This window comes from Rhizophagus irregularis, chromosome 27 (assembly GCF_026210795.1).
Source record: "Rhizophagus irregularis chromosome 27, complete sequence".
In the NCBI taxonomy this organism is placed as follows: Eukaryota; Fungi; Glomeromycota; class Glomeromycetes; order Glomerales; family Glomeraceae; genus Rhizophagus; species Rhizophagus irregularis.
This window is the reverse complement of record NC_089455.1, coordinates 2,632,725-2,655,125: the sequence shown is the minus strand read 5'-3', so window position 1 is coordinate 2,655,125 and position 22,401 is coordinate 2,632,725. Positions and strand designations below refer to the sequence as shown.

At 28.9% G+C, this 22,401-nt stretch overlaps 8 protein-coding genes across 8 annotated transcripts; 4 read left to right on the top strand and 4 right to left on the bottom strand.

Moving 5' to 3' along the window:
* Positions 1-172: 172 nt before the first annotated feature.
* Positions 173-2,263, bottom strand: OCT59_018458 (uncharacterized protein). Its single transcript, XM_025331076.2, has 2 exons — positions 1,659-2,263; positions 173-1,578 (listed from the first exon to the last, which is right to left on the bottom strand). Exons 1-2 carry the CDS (start codon positions 2,204-2,206, stop codon positions 354-356), a joined length of 1,773 nt encoding a protein of 590 aa, XP_025184349.1. The 5' UTR covers positions 2,207-2,263; the 3' UTR covers positions 173-353.
* A 4,283-nt stretch (positions 2,264-6,546) lies between these two features.
* On the top strand, positions 6,547-8,581 carry OCT59_018457 (ADP-ribosylation factor Arf Arf6). Its single transcript, XM_025314829.2, has 4 exons — positions 6,547-6,849; positions 7,007-7,110; positions 7,180-7,378; positions 7,446-8,581. The coding sequence occupies exons 1-4, from the start codon at positions 6,756-6,758 to the stop codon at positions 7,589-7,591; spliced, it is 543 nt and encodes a 180-aa protein (XP_025184350.1). The 5' UTR covers positions 6,547-6,755; the 3' UTR covers positions 7,592-8,581.
* Positions 7,843-10,203, bottom strand: OCT59_018456 (uncharacterized protein; the record flags this gene model as incomplete). Its single annotated transcript, XM_066148780.1, has 11 exons — positions 7,843-7,935; positions 8,022-8,306; positions 8,388-8,457; positions 8,528-8,688; positions 8,793-9,050; positions 9,114-9,284; positions 9,355-9,525; positions 9,609-9,656; positions 9,729-9,766; positions 9,833-9,905; positions 9,982-10,203. The coding sequence occupies 11 exons, from the start codon at positions 10,201-10,203 to the stop codon at positions 7,843-7,845; spliced, it is 1,590 nt and encodes a 529-aa protein (XP_066004674.1).
* Positions 10,204-10,430: 227 nt separating this feature from the next.
* Positions 10,431-11,971, top strand: OCT59_018455 (uncharacterized protein). Its single transcript, XM_025314830.2, has 6 exons — positions 10,431-10,506; positions 10,580-10,686; positions 10,769-10,853; positions 10,944-11,068; positions 11,144-11,610; positions 11,681-11,971. The coding sequence occupies exons 1-6, from the start codon at positions 10,475-10,477 to the stop codon at positions 11,783-11,785; spliced, it is 921 nt and encodes a 306-aa protein (XP_025184352.1). The 5' UTR covers positions 10,431-10,474; the 3' UTR covers positions 11,786-11,971.
* OCT59_018454 (uncharacterized protein) lies at positions 11,908-14,425 on the bottom strand. Its single transcript, XM_025309096.2, has 3 exons — positions 12,466-14,425; positions 12,257-12,388; positions 11,908-12,177 (listed from the first exon to the last, which is right to left on the bottom strand). The coding sequence occupies exons 1-2, from the start codon at positions 14,318-14,320 to the stop codon at positions 12,267-12,269; spliced, it is 1,977 nt and encodes a 658-aa protein (XP_025184353.2). The 5' UTR covers positions 14,321-14,425; the 3' UTR covers positions 11,908-12,177; positions 12,257-12,266.
* Positions 14,426-14,679: 254 nt separating this feature from the next.
* OCT59_018453 (uncharacterized protein) lies at positions 14,680-16,192 on the bottom strand. The gene is made up of 3 exons (XM_025314831.2): positions 15,990-16,192; positions 15,314-15,682; positions 14,680-15,220 (listed from the first exon to the last, which is right to left on the bottom strand). Exons 1-3 carry the CDS (start codon positions 15,990-15,992, stop codon positions 15,146-15,148), a joined length of 447 nt encoding a protein of 148 aa, XP_025184354.1. The 5' UTR covers positions 15,993-16,192; the 3' UTR covers positions 14,680-15,145.
* Positions 16,193-16,920: 728 nt separating this feature from the next.
* On the top strand, positions 16,921-18,195 carry OCT59_018452 (uncharacterized protein; the record flags this gene model as incomplete). Its single annotated transcript, XM_066148779.1, has 2 exons — positions 16,921-17,078; positions 17,202-18,195. The coding sequence occupies 2 exons, from the start codon at positions 16,921-16,923 to the stop codon at positions 18,193-18,195; spliced, it is 1,152 nt and encodes a 383-aa protein (XP_066004673.1).
* Positions 18,196-18,705: 510 nt separating this feature from the next.
* Positions 18,706-22,329, top strand: OCT59_018451 (uncharacterized protein; the record flags this gene model as incomplete). The annotated part of the gene is made up of 16 exons (XM_025314833.2): positions 18,706-18,729; positions 18,808-18,902; positions 18,994-19,071; positions 19,138-19,288; positions 19,361-19,423; positions 19,492-19,534; positions 19,613-19,692; positions 19,766-19,864; positions 19,927-20,017; positions 20,146-20,193; positions 20,288-20,339; positions 20,428-20,542; positions 20,615-20,730; positions 20,791-20,899; positions 20,973-21,013; positions 21,078-22,329. The coding sequence occupies 16 exons, from the start codon at positions 18,706-18,708 to the stop codon at positions 22,015-22,017; spliced, it is 2,145 nt and encodes a 714-aa protein (XP_025184356.1). The 3' UTR covers positions 22,018-22,329.
* Between the last annotated feature and the right edge of the window lie 72 nt (positions 22,330-22,401).

Below are 22,401 nucleotides of genomic sequence, written 5' to 3'. Positions count from 1 at the left end.
ACATAAATTAAACGGCCATAATAAGAAATTCATTTGACAATCCAGTAATTGACGTGTTGCCACGTTCTAACATTTAATCAGTCAATCATTATTTATGCAAATTTTTTTAATTTGTTTCAGATATAATAAGGATCAGCGTAAACATTAATATAAATTGGGTTAGTTATTAAGTGACAATTAGAAACAAAATTTATGATAATTCCCAAAAGTTTATTTGATTTATTTAAATAATAACAATACATTAAATATAACATGTTAATATCAACATAACATATTAATAATAAATTTAGATAACTAATTTTTGAGAATAAATATACTTTAAATACAACTTTTGCAGTTTTTGCTACACAGCTTTAGTATGTAGCAATTCCAATAGCCCGAGGATTATTTTCTGCAGTTGAATGGACATTGGGAGGTCTGATTTCGGTGGCTCCGTAACCAGATAAAAGTCTCAATTGGCTATCAGTCCAAATAGGTTTAGGATTTGGAGCGTTAGTACCAACTCCAGCTCTTCCGCCTAAATTTTTCCAATCATTAACTCTCTTAAAACCATTTTTTCTCCATATTGTTTCTAGAGCATTAACCAGATAATCAGCCATTTTTTCATTATGACCAGGAGTAGGAGTAATTCTCAATCTTTCTTCTCCTTTAGCTACAGTAGGGTAATTAATTGATTGGACATAAATACCATGTTCACGTAATAATTGATCAGAAGCAATTTTGCAAGTTTCCGCTTCACCAACAAGTACAGGTACAATGTGAGAAGGATTTGGTACTACAGGGATATCTAATTGAGCTAGACGATTTTTAAGTAAACGAGTATTAATTTGTTGCATTTCACGTTCTTTTGAAGATTCTTTCAAATATTGAATAGAGGCTTTAGCTCCAGCTACAATGGCAGGTGGAAGAGAGGTAGTAAAGATAAACCCAGGAGCGTAAGATCTAATCATATCAATTAAAGCAGATGAAGCAGCTACGTAGCCTCCCACAACTCCGAAAGCTTTGCCAAGAGTACCGGAGATAATATCAACTTTATCAACGATACTTCCATTATTTGCATGGGGGTAACGAGCATTTAAATCAAAATCTAAATGTTCAGCTACACCACCGCCGCGAGGTCCGTACATACCAACAGCGTGAACTTCATCTAAAAATGTAATTGCACCATATTTCTTGGCGAGATCACAAATTTTTTCAATATGACCAACTGATCCTGACATAGAATAAACACTCTCAAATGCAATGATTTTTGGTGTATGAATATCAACTAATTGCAATTTTGTTTCAAGATCTTGTAAATCATTATGTTTAAAGATCATTTTTTTAGCTCCCGAATGTTTGATTCCTTGAATCATCGAAGCGTGATTTGACGAATCCGAAAAAATCACACATCCTGGTAATTTTGATGCTAATGTGCTTAATGTTGCATCATTAGCAACATAACACGAGGAGAAAACGAGTGCTGCAGGTTTATGATGAAGATCTGCCAATTCAGCTTCAAGCTGTAAATGTAAATTACAGTTACCAGCAATATTACGGGTACCACCAGCACCTGCCCCATACTTGTTCAAAGTTTTTCTAAATATTTAATAAATATATATAAAGTTAATTTAAATTTTAATAAAGTTAAATTTTGATAAGTAAAAAGATGAACTTACTGCATATTATCAATAACCAAAGGATTTCTTCCCATTCCAAGATAATCATTACTACACCAGACAGTAACTTCTTCTTGTAGATTAGCAGTATGAGCTCTTGGAAATTGTTTAGCGAGACGATTAATATTATTAAAGTATCTATAGCTTTTATCTTGATGCTTTTTTTCTAATTCAGAATTATAAAGGGCCTCATAGTCAAATGGTTTAGCGTGTGTTGAGTGAATCGTAGGAAATTGGTTTAACATAGCCGCTGCAGCAACGCAAGCTTCATTTTCATTATTAACCAAAGAAGCTTGTCTCAAAGGAAGAGTAGGTTGTTTTGCCAATCTAGCCGAAGTATGTAAATAATTTTTACTTTGAACTGCCATAGCTTTGCCCATAACCGGACATTTTTGTGCCATGATAGTCAAAGCATTAGCTCGCACATTACCAGCTTCAGAAGTAAAACCAGCGTGAGCTGGCATGCGAGAAAGTTTACGAAGAGAGGCAGTAGTAGAATTATGTAAGAAAGGACAAGCTTTCTTACACTGTTTTACAATAGCTTCCATAATTTTTTCCTTTTTCTTATAATTTAAATTTTTTTTTAAATAATGAGAAATTTTTTTTTAAAAAAAAAACCTAAAATACAGATTTAAATATTGAATTAATGTAACACAAAAATAATTTCTTTGAACCGATTATTACAATCGCTAAATAAATAAGTGGCTGACTATTGGAAGTTCAATGAAATGCGGCTTGATAAAAAAAGTATTACCGGATAAACCGGATAATGCCGGTTTTGATAGAATTTGTTAATCTCTTATCGTCTTATCGGAAAATGGGGCAACGATTATCCTCGAAGGAAAAATTAAAGAAACGAATCAACAATGAACTTTCTTATTTTCAAGGACAAATCATTTAGAGGATTAATTTGCACAAAATTTCATTTAACACTATTCAAAATTGGTTTTTCATAATAAACCCGGATTTAGCAATTAATATCTAATATTATAATTCCAATTCGGTGGCCATACAATTCATCTGTACAACACATATAATTCATTTAATAATATTCATAAATTTATTTTATCACATGAAAATAATTCAATAAAAAAAAAATATTTTTCTTTGGATGTATGCAATGTAGTTAGTTGAATATTAGAAATTAACATTTTGAAGGATTCAAATGACCGAAAAAAAATATTCCAATTTTAAATTTAGCATTATCATAAAATTTGGTCGGCATTGATAACACTTCCGCCGTAACAATAGGACAACTGTCGTCGTCTTTTGACGCGCTCTAAGTTCAACATTGTTTCTGGGGATGATTACTTTTGGAAAGAGCAATCATTCATTCTTTCATAATCATTATCTAATATTAATCATTATCGGAATTGGCAATACGGAGCTTATACTATTATCCGTAATACTGTAATGAAACTTAATTTACCTATACCGTAAATGGTAATTCATATCATAACTCTATGGTGTTGAAGCCAAAGTTTAAAAATAATAATGTTTAAAGCTTTCCCATTATAGTAAACTTTGTGCAAGTATATTTTGTTACATGTTATTGTTCTAAAGTATTATTGATAAATGATATGTTTTTCTATTTTTACAGCTCTATTGTAAATTACCGCACAATATCGAAATCTCACTTACACATGGCTTACTTTGATGATCAACATTCTGATCATCAACTAGTTCACTTAAAATAGATCCAATTTGGATCATACTTAAAATATACTTATAATGTATTTAAAATTTTTCCAAATACTTAAATATGTTTGTCTTTAAGAATATTATATACTTAAATTTCCCAAATATTTATTTAAGTAATGATATTTTAAGTATTTGGAAAAATTTTAAGTATATTATATTATAAGTATAATGCAATTTTTTTTTTTAAAGTATATTTAAGTATATTTAAATATATTTTAAGTATAAATACTTTTTAAATGCATAATAATTTGAATATTAAGACTACAGTTTTGATATCTTTTATAGTTATAAATATATTACACCATATATTACTATTTAAAATTTTTTTTTTTTTTTTTTTTATTAATTTTTATAGATGCGATCACTATTTAAAAATTTTAATTTTAAATATTATTTAAATAACCAACTTTCCATTAATAATTAAAATATGTGTAATAAAAAATTTTTTATTACATACCTTTTTAATAAAATCATATAATGTATATATAAATATCCAGTGTAAATTAAGAAATTTTCTAAAATTAATATAAAAATAAATATAAAATAAATTATAAATTTATAATATAAAAAATAAATTTTAATTCTGAAAATTGTGATATTGATTTAAATATATATAATACTTATATAATGATATAATATTGTAAATTTATTAATAAAAAAACAGGTTGCAATTTTTAAATAAAAAAATTTCACATAATTTAAAATAATCATTATAAAATAATATAATATATATTGCTAAAATTTAATATAATTTGAAATTTAAAATTTAAAATTGGTAATTTTAGATTTAAATAGCATAATTATTAATTGATTATTTTAGTTTTTTTATAATGTATTATACATACTATTTTAATTTATATTTTTCTATATAAAAACTAAAAACTTATATAAATTTTTTTGGTTTTTTAAGATAACTTTTTTTTAATAATTATAATTTTAATTAGTTTATTAAATTTATTTATTAAAATCTATTTTTATTATTAATAAAAGAATTTATTTTTATTTATCCAAAAATCAATTTATTTATTATCAAATTAAAATATTATAAAATACATAAATTTGATACTAATTATACAATTTTTTAAATAAAAATACTATAAATTCTTAAATATTTAGTATTTAAAACTATATAGCTTATTACTTATACTAAGTATTAAGCAATATAAATAAATAAATATTTTACTAATAAATTACATTTAATTGGTTATTAATAATAGGATAAATGGCCAATAGATATTATATGTAGATTTTCTTTATATTTTATATTATATAGTAATAGATTATTTATTTATTACATCAGATGATTTACAAAAATAAAAAATACTATTTGCTATAAATTTATTATAAAAACTTTATTTTTTAATGTAATAAACCATAAAATTATAAACTTTAATATATAAATTATTTTATTATAATATAGCATATTTTACAAATTAAACTTTTTTATTTTACTATAAAAATAGATAAATTAATTTTTTTTAAAAAAAATAAATAAATAAATTCTATCAAAGTATTGGTATATACTATTAAATTAATAAAAATTAAAAATTATATTAATTTAATAATATACTAGTGTTCACCTGTTGTCTACAACAACAGTTAATATGTAATTCCGGCCAGAATTAAAAGATCTGCAAAGAATATCCTTTTTTGGAAATTTGAGCAACACAATTTTTTTAATTTCTCTGAAAGTAACAGAAGACAAAATTTCCTTTTTTGGAAATTTGCATAACCGACAATTTCCTTTTATGGAATTCCGTGTAACCCAAAATTTCAGTTTTTCGCCAGAAATAAAATTTCCTTTTTTGGTCTTGTGTAACATTGGCGACGAATAGGAGTAGGGTTACACAATTCAAATGACTTATTTATATGGTTAATCTAAACATAACGCCCACGTGATTGCAGTGTTTTTTAATATATAGATTATACATAATAAAAAATATAATCAGATTACATTAGTCATAAGGTAAAAATAATAATGATTTTATAATAGACCTCTCTAATTGAATGCTTGCAAAAAAATTTTGTAAATTAACAATATAAGTTGGCAGTTATAAATGTTAATATTTAAATTTTAAAACTTGTGTTATTTAATACCAATAAAAGGTATATTTTATTTCTATTTTAAAGTTATAGCATAACTTATTAACTTTTTGATCTTCCCAATATGCACATCCTGCCATTAAAAATGAATTATATTAAAATTTTCGATATGTTATATTTTCACAAAAGTACGGTTGTTTCATTGTGACGTTTAAAGTCCTATTTCTCAGCTTGGCAAATATGAAAAAGATAAATAAAATTGTCCAGATAAATAGGAATTAGCCCGGATAGCTCAGTCGGTAGAGCGTGAGGCTTTTAACCGACAATTTCGGTCCGAAACCTTAAGGCCGTGGGTTCGAGCCCCACTCCGGGCGCTTTCTTTTTAATTTTTTTTAATTAATTCATAACCTCGTTTGATCGTAATTCAAAGAGTTAAATATAACATTTGGTTAATTTAGTCTATTCTAATCCTTGTTTTAAGAAGTAAATGACAAATATTTATTTGCCAATGTAGATATGGGGGAGGGAGATTAAACGTACATAAAAAATATGGCTTTTAAAAGTAAATTATGAGCGAAATGCAAAATTGATTCCACGTGCACAAAATTTTCCATTTATCATGAGTTAAGATTAGGCTAGCTAAGAACAAGAAGCTCTTCCTTTGTTGTACAATTTATATCCTTCTTAATAATAATTTCCTAGTCGTCCTTCTATTAACTGTTAACTGTTAATGAAAAACCAACGATATCGTTATGAATATTATTAATATGTAATTGATGATTAAATGGATAAAAAACTTGTAAGGCTAAAGATCATGATTCTTGTACTAGTATTCGAAGTTTCGAACTGTGTTTAATTTCAGAAATTTACATAAATTGATAAATTGGGCTGTTATTTTACTACGTCACTTACGCCTTAATATTCATTCAATCTCGATTAACCACTTATAATCATTAATGTAAATTAAAAATACCAACCAGGGTAAATAAATAGAATTCGGTTATAAGAAACATATACATATCAGATCCGAAATTCATTTTGAGAATTAAAATAAAATTCTGTGTAGCCTTACGTTTCATCTTGTACCATGTCGATCTAAATTAAACTGGTAAAGGTCAAAAAGGTTAAAATAAAAAAAATCTTTAAATCATTTAAATCTACTCTCTAGTGTTTCCCTTGTGGTTTTACTGTATAATATCACCGGCAGTGAAATAACTTCCGCGCAATAACCAGCTATTTTCCATCTTTTTTTTCTTCGAATCCTCTTCTCCGACTTTATTTGTCATCGCGGAAATTAAGAGACCTAACCTTTTTTTTTTAATCAAAACCAATCTAATCCCTTGCAACAGTACAATGGGTGGAACTGTTTCAAAAGCTTTAGCAAAGATCTTTGGTAATAAAGAAATGCGCATCTTGATGCTTGGTCTGGATGCTGCCGGTAAAACAAGTATCCTTTTTTAATAAAAGAGTTATAATCTGAAACTGTTTCAGGTTTTCTAATCGTTCTATCCTAAAATATTTTTAGTACAAGACTGACGAATAATCGTATCTTTTTAAAATTTTTATTATCATTAACTATTAAATTAACAATTGTGATTATTAAGCGATTTTATATAAATTAAAACTTAATCAATCCGTAACAACAATTCCTACAGTCGGTTTTAATGTAGAAACGGTGACATACAAAAATGTTAAATTTAATGTTTGGGTTAGTATATGAACTATTATATAATTTGCAGATCTAGACTTTATTCATTAAATTATACTTTTTATTTAGGACGTTGGTGGTCAAGATAAAATTCGTCCATTATGGCGTCATTATTATACTGGTACTCAGGGACTTATATTTGTGGTTGACTCTCAAGATAAAGATCGAATAGATGAAGCTCGTCAAGAGTTACATAAAATTATTTCAGATCGCGAAATGAGAGATTGTTTATTATTAGTATTCGCCAACAAACAAGATTTACCGGGAGGTGTGTATATTTTTATTTACTTTCCAATTAATAAATATAAAACATTTATTAATATCTTTTGTTATAGCCATGTCTCCTGCAGAGGTAACCGAAAAACTTGGTTTACATCGCATGAAAGAACGTTCTTGGTATGTCCATCCTTCTTGCGCAACTACTGGGGAGGGGTTATTTGAAGGATTGAATTGGTTAAGTCAGAATGTCAAAACAAAATAAAATTTCCCCGTAAGGTTATTTATTATTCTTTTCTGGGAATAAACCGACATGTAGATTAGAATAAAAGGATTGGCTGGACCTATGAAATCAATCATTTATACACGGGTCGAGCTTTTTTTTTACATAATTTATCATCAATTAATTGCATTAATTTATTATATAAATCAGTTAAAAAAACATTATTTATTTATTTATTTACTTATTTATTTATTTATTTATTTATATTTTTTTTTTTAAGATCAAAAAAATTTTTAATCATCAAGTGATTCTAATACTTTATTAATACGTTTTAAACAAGTTTCTTTTCCAATCGTTTTCATTGTTTCTGCTACACCAGCACCAACCTAATAATAATATGCATAACAACAATAACAATAGTAATTGATATAATTCATAATTTACACAAATAAACAAATAAATAAAAATTTACCTTAATTCCGGTTATAATATATCTTAAAGACATCAAAACTTCCCGTTGTTTATAACCAGTTTGAAGAATAATATTTTGTATGATTGATTTAATATTATCGATTTGAAATTCCGACTCATCATCTTTAAGATCGCTTAATTTTTTTAAAATCAGATCAGATGTCGATTTTAGAATTTCATTGGAAATTATCTTTCTCAGTGATCGTGATTCTTGTGAGGAATAATTCGGATTAACAAAAAAATATTCACATAATTTTGGTATTTCTTTAATATTCCTAATTCGATCCTATGATAATTCAAAAAAAAGAGTGGTTCCTATTTTATAAATCAATAAACCTGGAAATTTTGTAGAATAGGTCATACTTACTTTTATTGTCATAATAACATTTGAAAGATATTCATCCTCTAATCTATAATTATCTTTTGTCGATTTCAATCTAATAACAACACATGAATCAACTACTTCTTGATCATCAAAAAAAGGGAATATTTTGAATAGTATAATACCTTTCTCCAAATGTTTCTTTAACAGAAGCTTTTAATAAATTTACAATTTCTTTTAATCCGTCTTTAGATTCTGTTTTATGTAATAAATGTTGTTTATTTAACCAATCTAACTTATCATTCATAACAACAGAACCAGATCGTCCAATATCTTCTAATGTAAACTAAAATATTATATATATATATATATATGTATATATATTTTTGTGAAAATTAATTTAAATAAGGAAAAGTAAATAAATAAATAAAATAAAATGATTAAGTATACCTCAGAAATTAATTCTTTCATTGAAAAAATAACTTTTTTTGAATTATCAGGACTCCATCCTAATAATGCAACAAAATTTATAAGAGTTTCAGGTAAATAACCTTTTTCGGCAAAATTTTTTATTTTAACATCTCCTAATCTTTTTGATAATTTGGTTTTATCAGGATTTAATAATAACGGTAAATGAGCAAATTTTGGTAAATCCCATCCAAATAATTTATAAAGTATTATATGCTTTGGTGTAGAAGATAACCATTCCTAATTAAATAAAAAAATCAATAAAAAATTATTTTTTTATGCATATATGAAAAAAAAATTCACCTCTCCACGTAATACATGAGTTATTCTCATCAAATAATCATCTACTACATTAGCTAAATGATACGTTGGATATCCATCGCTTTTTAACAGAATAGTATCATCAATATGTTTATCATTAAATTCCACAATTCCGTAGACTAAATCATTTACAGTTACGACACCCTCAGGAGTCTATCAAAACATTGCATGTGATTGTAAATAGCATCTTTTTTTTGACCCATAAAAAACTCCAAGAAATTACCTTGAGGCGAACTGTAAAAGGAATTCCTTCTGATACTTTTTGATCAATTTCTTTTTGACTTAAATATAAACAATGTCTATCATAAGCAACACCTTTTCCAGACTTTTGAGCTATATTTCGTATTTGTTGTAATCTTTCTGAAGTACAAAAACATCTATAAGCGTTTCCATCCTAACCAAAGATTTTTTTAAAAAATTCTCATCATGCTTGAATTTTATGAATTCGTTTTAATTCTTAGATATATAAATCTTTACATTAATCAACTTGTCCACATGATCCTTGTATATCTTCGTTCGTTCAGACTTTGTGAAGAAAAAATTGATTAAATATTTCATATAAATTCAATCAAACCAATTTAAATAAAAAAAAAATACTTGATAGAACGGGCCAAGAGATTCGTCTTTTCCTGGACCTTTTAATAGGTTAGTTATAAAAGAATATGAGTATCAGCCAAAGTCTTATATAATAGTGTACGTACCTTCATCAAAAGATAAACCTGCCCATGATAAAACAGAGACCAAGTCATCAACAGCGTCAGGAACAAATCGTGCCTATAAAATCTTCATTTGTTATCAAAATACACATCAATCAACTTATGACACAAGATAATAAAAAAACTTTTAATACACTATCCGTGTCTTCTATTCTTAAAAGAAATTTTCCACCAGTTTTACGTGCTAATAAATAATTAAATAATGCGGTTCTTAATCCTCCAAGGTGTAAATAACCTGATGGACTGGGTGCAAACCTAACACGTACTGGTATACTATAATCTATTTTTGAACGAGTATCATATAAATTTCGTTGTTTAACCAAAGTTATGCACTTTATTCTTTTCTGCAGTATCATCTTTCTAAATCCACGAGTAGAATTTAAAATAAAATTGCACGGATAATTCAACATATTCAACATATTTATTAATCAGGATAAGGGACGCGAAAAAACGTTTTTTTTTTATCAATCTAGTACAATCGTTATGTAGCACAAAATCCTAACTTGAAATGGTAATTAGAACAAATACCATTGTTAGTGCAAATAGTGTGCTGAACTGTTGATCAACAAACTTTAAAAACTTTGTTTATTTAGAACCTTCTTTTTACATTGTTCAATTTTTGTCAAGATGGCAGCAAATTTTTGGACTTCGACTCATGGGTAAGTTTTTATATTACGTTAAACATAAAATGTTTTGTTTAATAATAAACAATGATTTTTTTGCTTCGTTTAGGACGAATTGGTTGCTTAGTCGTCAGGCTCTTGCTGATTGCAGAAAAATAGATCGACAATATGTTAATGAACAAGATTTGATAAAAGTTAACATATGGTTCGCTCAAAGTAAGTTAATTTTATCACTTATTTAATTATATACCGGTTTTATTTAACATTTTAACATTTCATTTGTCAAAATATGTAATAGTAATAACCGATCTTGGAAGAAGACTTCAAGTACGACAAGTCATTATTGCTACTGCCATTACTTACTTCAAACGGTTTTACACAAAGTAAGCGTAAAACTTAAGATCGTAAAATGTTTTTGAAATTTTATTTATTATATTTATTATCATACTGAACATCCATTTTTATTTAAAAAGGAATAGTTTTAGAAATACAGAACCTAATTTAGTCGCCGCCACTTGTATGTATCTAGCATGTAAAATTGAAGAATCTCCACAACACATCAAAGCTATTATCACGGATATGAAAACAATTATGCAAGGTAAAATTAATTATGCAAGTATACATTCTTACAAAAAGTAAATATCCTAAACACCCTATCTATTTATATAATTAGAAAGAGGGGAAAACTTTACATACGAGAATCAAAAAGTAGCAGAAATGGAATTTTATTTATTAGAAGAATTAGATTTTAACATGATAGTATATCATCCATATCGTTCATTAATGACATTGGCACAAGATCTAGGCACAAAAAACGAAGATGTACAATGGGCTTGGTATGTTATAAATGATTCTTATAGAACTGATATGTGTCTGTTATATCCACCACATGTTGTTGCTGCTGCTGCTCTTTATTTACGAATAGCACTTAGAGGAGGTGCGCAATATGGTGATTATTCTCTAACATCAACTACGAGTACTGCGAATGACAATAGTGTTGCTGGCGTAACTACAAGAGGTGCGAAAAGGGGTGCTGCCGCTGCTGCTAGTAACAATAATACTAATACCACCGCTAATGAAACTCCAAAAGTAAAAGATATTAGATTATGGTTTGCTCAATTAAATGTCGATCTTGAACATGTAATTTTTTTCTCTTTTTTCACAAAAAGAAAAGGAAATACTATTTCTAACTTGCTTATTTTTTTAATAGATATCCGATATAGTACAAGAAATAATTTCATTATATAAATTATGGGGTGAAGAAGATAAACAAAATGAAAAAATTCGTGAAATATTGACAAGATTACTAAAATGAAAGTTATTTTATATATAAAAGAAAAAAATTATATATTAAAAATTAGTAAGAAATCAACTTTTAAAGACAATTTAGCAATAGATTTTATAATTATAGATGACAAATTTAGCAAATTTGTGACGTTTTAATAGGATACTTTCAATTTTTAATAAAAATAATATTAATTTCGAACAAGCGATAATGTGATAATTTTTGTTTTAATTACCAATATTATAAACAAAGGTTCTATATATTTAATTAAATAAATCAAAAACAAAAAATAATTAATTAAATAATAACAAAAAAAAAATATTCTAAAAAAGTCCATATATATTATAAAAAGTGAGTATATTAGTTATACTCAAAAATGTGATATTATTGTTAATGGTTATTACATAAATAAATAATAATAACTAAGATTAAAAAAAATTTGCTTTATTAGTATGTATTATATTTGTACAAAATTATCATAAAAATAACTTTAATACTTACGAAATTAATTTTAAGATATAGTACAGTCTTCTTTGTTTGCTTGCGCTCTTGTGTATTTTGCCGGTTTTGCACGACCTGCGTGACCGAAATTCAATTCTTTAAGACGTTGCATTGCTCTCTTATTTCCCTGAGCTATAATTTCAAATAGATTTTCTTTAATATAAATTCATTTTTTTTTTCCTTCATTGGCAACATTTGGTCATAAATACCTGCAGCGCGCATATACCAACGCCTCGCTTCTTCAATATCTGCTTTAACACCTATTCCTACTTCAGTAAAATATCCAATCGCATATTCTGCTTTTGCAAGTCCTTTATCAGCAGCCTTACGCGCCCATAAATACGCTTCAGTATCAGATTGATTTAATATACCGTTTGATCCAGTTAAATACCACCCAGATAATGCTAATTCTGCTTCTGAGTGACCTTTTTCAGCAGCACGAGAATAGTATCTAATTGATTGGCGTGGATCAACAGGGCATCCTAATTGACCGTATTCATAACAACAACCCAATTTAAAACAAGAAGGTGCGTAACCCAGGTCCGCCGCCTTCTTAAATTCTTCTATAGCATGTTTTTCACTCCTAATTAATGAAGGAATTTCTGGAGGTTCTTTTTCAGGTTTTGCATGTAATAAACCTAACTCATGTAGTGCATGTGGGTTCTCTTCATCAGCATTGGCCGCCGCCCGTTTAAGCCATATAACAGCATCACGAGGATTTGGATTTTGGTTTAATAATCCTCTTAACATTATAATACCGAGTTTATACATGGCGGCTGTATCACCTAACGCAGCAGCTTTTTTATAGAATTGAGTAGCACGATTTGGGTCGCGTTTTGTTCCAGCACCATATTCATAACATACAGCAGTACGGTAAGTAGCGGTAGCGTGGTTTTGTTTCGAAGCTTGCATATATAAGTTAAAAGCCTTATCAGGATCCATGGGTAACCCTAATGATCCATTACCATAACAATTTGCAAGATAAAATTGAGCGTCAGGATATGCTGGGCGACCAAATCCTATTCCTTGCGTTGCCAAACGTTTAATAATCTTAACTGCTTCCTGAAGTAAAGCATCCTTTTTCTTCTTAGCACTTTTAGGATCTTGTTCATCTGTAGCTCCAGCAGCTTCAATTAGATAATTACCAAACTTAAATAATGTAGCAGGATCCCCACTATCTTTAGCCTTTTGACGATATTTTTCTATAGCTTCAGGCGCATATGAAGGTTTTTCTTCTGCTTTAGCAGGATCTTTTTGTTTTGTTGCGGATGATATATTACTTGCACTATCTGAATATGTTCTATTAGATTGGTCATAATGTATTGGTTGACCAAATTCATCTACCGGATATCCCTCTTGTGGATATCCCTCTTGTGGATAACCTTGAGGTGGATAATTTGGATCGTAATTTGGATTATAGTTTGAATCGTAATAGTATTGAGGTGGTCCATTATAATACCCATCACCTTCGGGTTGATAAGGATCGTAATTGTATCCTTGATAATCATAAGCTCCTTGGTCATAACCATATTGCTTTTGAGGGTACGCATAAGCCTGATCCTCCGGATATCTCATTGCAGGATCATAATGCTGTCTGGGTGGATAATAATCTCTATTTTCATAATGATTACTATTATAGTAAGGATCCTGAGGAGGAATTTGGTTATCTTGATTCAAAGGAGGTCGCGAACCCTGAGGATAATCATAATATCCATCCTGGTAATTGTAAGTTTGGTATTCGTCTTGTTGTGGTTCGTATTGAGGCGGTATTCGTTCTTGATTCGGACGAGGACGAGAAGACTTTTGCGAGATCGCTCTTTGTGGAGGAGATGCATGAAGTAAATTATTGCTTGTAACCGGTGTAGAATTTGAACGTGGTGGTAGAGCATATTGTTGATTGTCACCAATTCGTAGACTGTTCATGCGGTCAACTAAAAGGTCCGGAGATTTAGATTGCATTGGTGGGCCATAGTCGCTGTATGCTTGATCGTGATAATGTTGAGGAGCAGGAGATGCGCGGCGATCCCCATAATACGGGTCGCGACCAGCTGGCTGCGCGCTCATTCTGTTATTGTGCTCTTCTTTTTTGAATAGTATGTGACTAAATTTATATGTGCAATATATAAATAAATAAATATATATATTATGTTTTATGGGAAAAAAAAATCTTTTTACTAGAGCTGCTTTTTTAATTTCTTTTTTTTCAAATTAATTACATAAATATAGACCAATTAAATAATTTTCGTGTAATGCATTTTTTTACATAGCAACGGCTTTTTCTAAATTAAGGTGCTGAAATGAAATCCGCATGGTAAAAAATTTGCCCAGAATTAAAGGGTGCAATGATCACGTTAAGTACTTGTGCAGTTGTGCTTGTGGCTGAAATATTAGAAATTCGACATTAATGACATTAATGACATTATGACATTAATAGAAAATTAAAAAAACTCGTTTAATTTTCGCATATTATCGTGGGAAACTCGAAACATACTCATTTTCTTTTGATTAATTTGATTTTATGGAAAATTATATATGTAATAAGGATACATTCATTATAAACAAAAATGACAAAAATGACAGGACATATAAAAGATAAAAAAGGACTTATTCCCTTCCATAACAAAATTAAAGGTGAGTAATATATATGTATATTAAATAAATATTTTTGTTTCAATATACGAGAAAATAAAGCGAATAATTTTCTTTTAAAATTAAACAAATGTATAAAAACAAAAAAAAACAAATAAAATAAAAAATGTATAATCGAGAATCAAATATTATCAAATATTAAAATAGCGAATTATTTTTACCATAACCTATTCTTTTATTTTGAAGCTCGTTTATATTGCTATTAAGGGTTATAATATCTTTATTTGTTTATAAACTAGATTACTTGGTCATCATCATCTTGACGAATTCCTCGTAATTAATTTGACCGTCACCATCAACATCGGCTTCACGAATCTGTTAAAGGAATATTGTATAAATCAATAATGCAATAACAAAAAATTAGGCAAACAAATATTTAGTAAATAATAACATGAAATTTCATATTACCATTTCATCAACCTCTTCGTCAGTAAGTTTCTCACCAAGATTTGTCATGACATGTCTCAATTCGGCAGCAGAAATAAATCCATTACCATCTTTGTCGAATACCTTGAAGGCTTCTTTAATCTCTTCTTCAGAATCAGTATCTTTCATCTTACGAGCCATCATCGTAAGAAATTCAGGAAAGTCAATTGTACCGTTACCATCAGCATCGACCTCATTGATCATGTCTTGCAACTCTGCCTCCGTTGGATTTTGACCAAGAGATCTCATAACAGTACCGAGTTCTTTTGTGGTAATAGTGCCGTCATTATCTTTATCAAATAGAGAAAAAGCTTCTTTAAATTCCGCAATTTGTTCTTCTGACAATTGATCCTATTGAATAAATATATAAATAATTTTTGAGTGCTATCTAGATAAAAAGTACGTACGTACACATATGTATACACTTTTTAATAATTGAGTATCTTTCTTTTTTAGCAACACTCCCAATTCTGTCAAATAGTCAGCTAAGCGTAAGTTGTAAATATTAACTTTTTATCAAATAATAACTACAAAGCTGTATTTTTCGTTATAAAAATATCAGACTATAATTTATTTCAAGTTTGCTTTTTGGTCATGTTTTCTTTGTTCACATGTGTAGACGCGGCTTTTCTACGCTTAAAATATAGCTAAGACTTACCATTGCAAAAACTGTAGACTTCAGATGTTAAAAAAAAAATTCAACGAAGTAAATGCTTGAATTTATACTAATTTTTTTTTTTTTGTCGAGAGGAGTATTTTCTGAAAGTTTGACAATGTATGATGTCGACCCCTTTTTAGGAGCGGCTAGTGAAGATGTCAATCTTTGAATTTTAGCCAATGGCCTTTTTTTCGGCTAAAGATGAAAGTAATAGAAGTTGTGTCAACTTTGAAAAATATATAATTGGGCGCAGTGACTTACACCAAACAACAATATTTTCCCCAAAAAAGGGTGTGCACAAACAAAATTTAGCCTAATTAAATCAACATTATACGGAATTATTATATCCTTTTGTCAAGCCTCAAACATGATAAGATATTTGTGTCACGTCACATAAATACAAAATCGCCAAGAAATGTTGATGTCTTTTGCTCTTTCTATTTTAATCAAGGCTGAAATTTGAACGGAGTTGAATGGCGTTTCTTATTATAATAAACTTGCATTACGCGTCATCATTATTTGTATCCGGTAATTCCGATTCGTTTCTCTTTTTTTTAATTGCAGATAGTTTTTTTTCGTGTTAGTTTCACATTTTATCATGTTTTATTGCCTTTAATTAAAACAGAGTACAGGATTATCAGGATTATCGCTCGCCACTTCGCCGCAGTCCTTTGAAATTATCGACGATCAGTCTTATCGTACATGCTCTGAGTGACGTCTACAATATTTGAAAAAAAAAACTGTTGTGCAGATCAACTTGCAAAGCGCGTTACTATATATTTTTTTTTTTTTTTTTTACGCGAGTATAAAGAGAATTCTTTTTGATGATTGGCAAGCCAGAAAGCTTTCTATAAATTGAAAATTATTTTCAAGGTTCTTTATCTCGACGTTTAATTGATAGTTACTCACTCCTTTCTTAACTGTAAAAAAAATGACAGAGTCTGTGAGCCGTCATATCGCTATCCTTGGAGGAGGCGTTATTGGTTCTTCCATTGCATATCATATTACATTACTCAATAGAGATCCTAATTTAAAAGTAACTGTTATAGAGCAAACCGCAATTGCCAGTGCCGCTTCTGGTAGAGCAGGGTACAGTACAAGTATTTGTTGGATTCTTTTTACTATTATTTTCAAAAAAAACCGTCCCTTATTTTTTTAAATTATAGTTTTACTATGTATATAACTAATTAAACATTTTGATATTTCCTAAAGAGGTTTTTTATCTTATGACTGGTGTGACGGAGGTCCACTTCAAGATCTTGCACGCAAAAGTTTCAAGTTGCATGCTGAACTTGCTAAAACTTTAAATGGTAAAAAACGGTACGATTATCGAGTTGTTGATACTTTATCAGTAACAGCCTCGATGAAAGCTGTAAGCGTTAAAGCACCTCCAACGGACTGGCTAAAATCAGGAGTAATTACAAAGTATAAACAAATTGGTACAACAAAGACAACAGCACAACTTCACCCATATAAATTTACTCAAACGTTAATAGAAGAAGCTGAGTCTAGAGGGGCTCAAGTTAAAATTGCACGCGTTGAAGGACTAGAATTTGATGCTTATAAAGTGTCAGGAGTTAGACTTTCTACAGATGAAACTATATCTGTCGATACAATTATTATAGCGATGGGTCCTTGGAGTGGGGAAGCTCTTTCATGGCTTGTCAAAAAAAGTGGTCGTGCATATCAACTTCCGGATGTTTCCGGTCAAAGAGCTCACAGTATTGTAATAAGACCTTCAGTACCAATATCAGCACATGTTTGTTTTGTATCACTTAATCTTGGTCGTAAATTTGCCGAACCAGAAATTTATCCTCGTCCAGATGGTGAAGTTTATATTTCTGGAGAATGCGATGAGTCACCACTTCCACCTAGTGCTGATCAATATGTTCCAAATCCTACAGCAATCAAAAATCTTAAAAGCAACATAAATACTCTTTCTCCCGAAATCTTGGGTGTTGCACCTGTTATTAAAGAATCATGTTGTTATATGCCTATATCTGATGACGATAAACCTTTAATTGGTAAAGTTCCTTGGCTAGATGGAGTTTATCTTGCAACTGGTCATTCTGTCTGGGGAATTTTAAATTCTTCAGGTACAGGGCGAGTAATTGCAGAAATGGTTTTAGAGGGCCAAGCAAAATTCGCTGATGTAAGAGCATTAGCCCCCATGCGACCAAGAAATATAAATAGAAATTCTCAATGATTGTTTTTATTATCAAAGTAAGTTATGTTATATGAACTGTTATATAAATACGAATAATCACTGAATTTTGAGATAATTTAGCAGGTTCTTAATTTAACTACAAAAGAAACATTCTCAAGAGATTTTTTTTTTTCAAAAAAAGAAAAAGCATTTACGACAATTCCATACTTTATAATTGATATTAAATGATCCTATTTAAATTATTGAATTGATCTTTAAATACAATTGTCTTGCTTTGATTTTTAGAGAACGTTTATTAAGAGACTTTTATCTTATAGAAGCTGTAAAATTAAAATTATCTAATGTATTAAAGCATATAATTAAATTAAGATTAAACACTGTATATTGATGCACTAAAATTAAGATTTTAAAGATTTTATGTAACGTCAAATTAACCAAACTTTATTAGGAAATCCACTAGACACTCGCTTTTTTGAAAATAACTGTTGGAAACAGGAAGACCACCACCTTCACCTTTATAATCAAGAAACCTTGCTAGTACCAGCTAGAATGCCGTACTTTCAAGCTTTTCTGGTATAATTTTAAATTTAATTAGAGCATAATTTAAAGTATCTTTTTCACTTTCTCAATAGTTTTTTTTTTCAAAACTAGAATGATAATCCGAAAAAAGCTTTTGACTCCGTACAATTAAGACTAAAAAGAGCAAAAGCATTAAACCATGATATTGCAACTTATTTTCAGGATCGGTACTGTATTAATCGTATTATCAAGCTCTTAAGGCTTGGATTTAATTTCGAATTGTGTGTATTAATTTATATATATTGTTTTGCATTATAGTGTTAAGATCGAAGAAGATTATGTTAAAGGACTTCAACGATTAGCAACAAAAACATTCGTTGATAGAAATAGTTTGGGGTAAGCTTGTTTATTTCATTTATACTTCAATTATTCTTTCTTTACTTATTTCTTTCTTAACTCTAGTACCTTCGCAAATGTATGGGATACTCTTTTCAATGAACTCCATGAGATAATTAAGATCCAGACCCATTTTATTGACAAAATATCAGAGGAAGTAGAAGTTCCATTACGTGGAAAAGCAACAACTGATCCAGAATGGTCAACATTGAAAAACGTATGACTCAATTTTTTAAGTAGTATAGTAACTATTTAAACATCAACTCATTTTAAAGTCATATAATATTAGCATGAAAGTAATCTAGGTAAATTAACACGGGACTATGAAGAAAAATTACAAAAAGTTAATAAGGTATACTGTTTTCTGTTTTATAGTGAATTCATTTAACTCGCTATTAATTTATTATCTGTTCATTACAGCATATTACTAAAAGTAAGTCTAGCAAAAAGGCAGATGGAATTGGTAAGACATTTAATTATTTTAAAGTCTTTTGCAATAAATTAAGAATTCAAAAAAATAATTTCATTAATTTATTATAAGAAACTAAACTTGCTGAAGCACAAAAAGCTTTAGAAGAAACAAAAGCTGAGTTACAAAAGAGTTGGTCAACATATCTTGAGGTTAGTTAATTTTAGACTAAATAGCAAGATATAATATAAGACTAAACTTTTAATCTTATGTAATCTTATGTAGAAAACCCAAGCTATTGATTTAACACGTTTGGTGAATTTGAAAGAAACATTGGCACGCTTTGAAACTATACAAGAAGATGTTTGTCAAAGACGTGTTGAGGTAAGTTACTTTTGTTGCAATTTTTATTATTCTCTATTAACATTTATGCCGTTTATTATTAGATGGCTGAAAAAACTTTGGGAACAGTTGTGGATTTTGATATTCAAAAAGAAATTGAGGATTTTTGTTCCAAGAAAGGGCTACTCGTTGAAGGTTTTTTTCAAATATCTTTTGTGTGGACACTTATTAAAAATAAGATCGTGTGGATTTACTATAATAGATTATATAAAGTTGCTTGAGTTGACATTGTTACATTTTTTACTTTTTAATATTACTTGTAGGAGGATCTATAGATGAATCATCATCATCTACAGGTACCGTAAATCAATGTAAGTAATTTCGAATTTCATAGAACTTTTATTTTATTTGTTTTTTATTTTTCTATTATTAATTATTAATTTTAAATAACTTTACATAACACAGTAAAATCTGCCTTTTCAATTAAACGTAAAAGAACAATTTCTCAAAATTATTCGTATGTCTAATTTATTTAAAGTAATAATTTTTTTAAAAAAAATCATTAATTGTAATAATGACTATTAATATTGTATGATACTTAAAAGGGAAGCCACTTTCCATCCTAAAATAGAATCTATTGACTCTCACAGTGATGGTTTGAGAAGCCCATCAAGTGCCTCATTCAATAATGATACATCATCACACCATGAAGTTTCAGTGGTATGTTTAATATTTTTATAGTATACTTTGTCTATGAAATGTTATTCTTCATTAAGTGATTGTTATACTTAGCCAAAAGTAGTCGTGGATTCAGAAGGTTACTCAATACCTCCACCTGAACCTAAATGGGATAATTTTTCCTCTTCAAATGAAGAAAATGATTCAGATGCACGATCAGAGGCTGCGAGGTATGTTAGTTTTAGTAACTATCATCAATTTATTAATATTAATCTGTCAATTTTTAATAGTTCATCGGCTCAGGATAAGATGCGTGTTGAGATTAAGCCAACTGTTGTCCCAGAAAATGAAGAAGAAGCCGCTGCTGCTATGTCACTTGTTATGAAACATCTCAATTCAGTAAGGAAATAATTACTGTTATATGCTAATTATAATAATCTAAGTATTCTTATTAATTTTTTTTTTATAATAGACACCTAATGCAAAAAAAGGCACGCTTCGTGGTTTAAAAGAGTACGTTAAGAACTTTTATTAAAATGTTATGTTAATTTTGTTAATAATTTATATTTTTATTTAGTCAAAGGAGAACTACTATAATGAGTGCAAATGATGATGACACAAGTACTGCTAATAGGAGCAGTTTATTGAATTCTTCACCAACTTCATGTGAATTCCCGGAGACTACCAGTCACCCGAGAGCTGCTTCTGGTTCAGAAACCCAATCACATGGATTGCGGGCTTCAATTTCCGAAACTGTAAACATAATATCTAAGGATGGTGAGATTACGAAAATACTTATAACTGGTGAAATAGGTATACAATATAATTCAACAATACGAGATAATTCACATCCAATCAGGATTAGAATTAAGAATTTTGAAACATTAGTAAAATCTGCACCCAATACATCATATCTTCATCCTGTACCAGATTATGTGGATCAATATGAAATTAATCCGGGATTATTAGGGGGAACTCCAGTAACTGTAATGAAATATCAAGCACATATAGACCCAGAAAGCAAAGATAAATATTTACCGCTTCAAGTGACCCCACATTGGAAATGTGAACCCAATTTAACATCATTGGCTGTTTCATATCAAGTGAATTCTGAGTGCAAACTCACTGGAAAACTCTCACAACTTTCCTTTATAGTACCTGTTGACGGACAGGTTGGAAATGTACAATCTAAACCACTTGGAGTATGGAGTGTAGAGAAGCAGAGTATGTATTGGCAAATTGATGACATGGATCTTTCTATTCCCCCTGAGCGAAAAAGAATTTTGGCACGTTTTGAAACAGAAAAAGCATCTAATCCGGCGCCTACTGCGGTTAGATTTTTATGTAAAGGACAATTATTAAGTGATATTTCTATAGAAATTGTTCCATCTGCACAAAATGGAAATGGTATAAAGGAACAAGAAAATAACGATAATTCAGAGGAATTTAAAAGTAATTTTAAATTCCAAGAAATATCATGTCAAGTTTCTAGTGGTAAATTTATTGCTTTACCATAAACTTGACATGATCGTAAGAGAGATGTCGTTATTTTTTTACATTATTGTTGTTTTTGTGATATTGTATTTGTATCGTTTTTACTCATTATAGACTCTTGCATAGACACATTATTATTTATCATACTTCATTTAGGATAAAAAATTCATTATTACACAATATCTCATTTTTCTATGAAACATTAGTCTATTTATTTTAACTTGTACAATTATAATTTTATCGAGTTTTTTTGCATTTTATTATCAGTTTCAATATTATATAAATTTGGTTTGACCTATTTTATATACATATTTAATTTATGTGAAGAAATTTTCGTATCATAGGATTTGCCATTCGGACGTTATAATAATTTGCATAAAACATTACGAATAAACTCTTTTGAAAAC

Coding starts and splice junctions, on each gene's coding strand:
- OCT59_018458 (XM_025331076.2), bottom strand. CDS start 2,206: ATGGAAGCTATTGTAAAACAGTGTAAGAAAGCTTGTCCTTTCTTACAT. Junction 1,579..1,658: donor TTGGTTATTGATAATATGCA/GTAAGTTCATCT, acceptor TTAAATATTTAG/AAAAACTTTGAACAAGTATG.
- OCT59_018457 (XM_025314829.2), top strand. CDS start 6,756: ATGGGTGGAACTGTTTCAAAAGCTTTAGCAAAGATCTTTGGTAATAAA. Junction 6,850..7,006: donor GGATGCTGCCGGTAAAACAA/GTATCCTTTTTT, acceptor GTGATTATTAAG/CGATTTTATATAAATTAAAA. Junction 7,379..7,445: donor CAAACAAGATTTACCGGGAG/GTGTGTATATTT, acceptor CTTTTGTTATAG/CCATGTCTCCTGCAGAGGTA.
- OCT59_018455 (XM_025314830.2), top strand. CDS start 10,475: ATGGCAGCAAATTTTTGGACTTCGACTCATGG. Junction 10,507..10,579: donor TTTTGGACTTCGACTCATGG/GTAAGTTTTTAT, acceptor TGCTTCGTTTAG/GACGAATTGGTTGCTTAGTC. Junction 11,611..11,680: donor TAAATGTCGATCTTGAACAT/GTAATTTTTTTC, acceptor TTTTTTTAATAG/ATATCCGATATAGTACAAGA.
- OCT59_018454 (XM_025309096.2), bottom strand. CDS start 14,320: ATGAGCGCGCAGCCAGCTGGTCGCGACCCGTATTATGGGGATCGCCGC. Junction 12,389..12,465: donor TTGGTATATGCGCGCTGCAG/GTATTTATGACC, acceptor TTGAAATTATAG/CTCAGGGAAATAAGAGAGCA.
- OCT59_018453 (XM_025314831.2), bottom strand. Junction 15,221..15,313: donor ACGAAGAGGTTGATGAAATG/GTAATATGAAAT, acceptor TTCCTTTAACAG/ATTCGTGAAGCCGATGTTGA.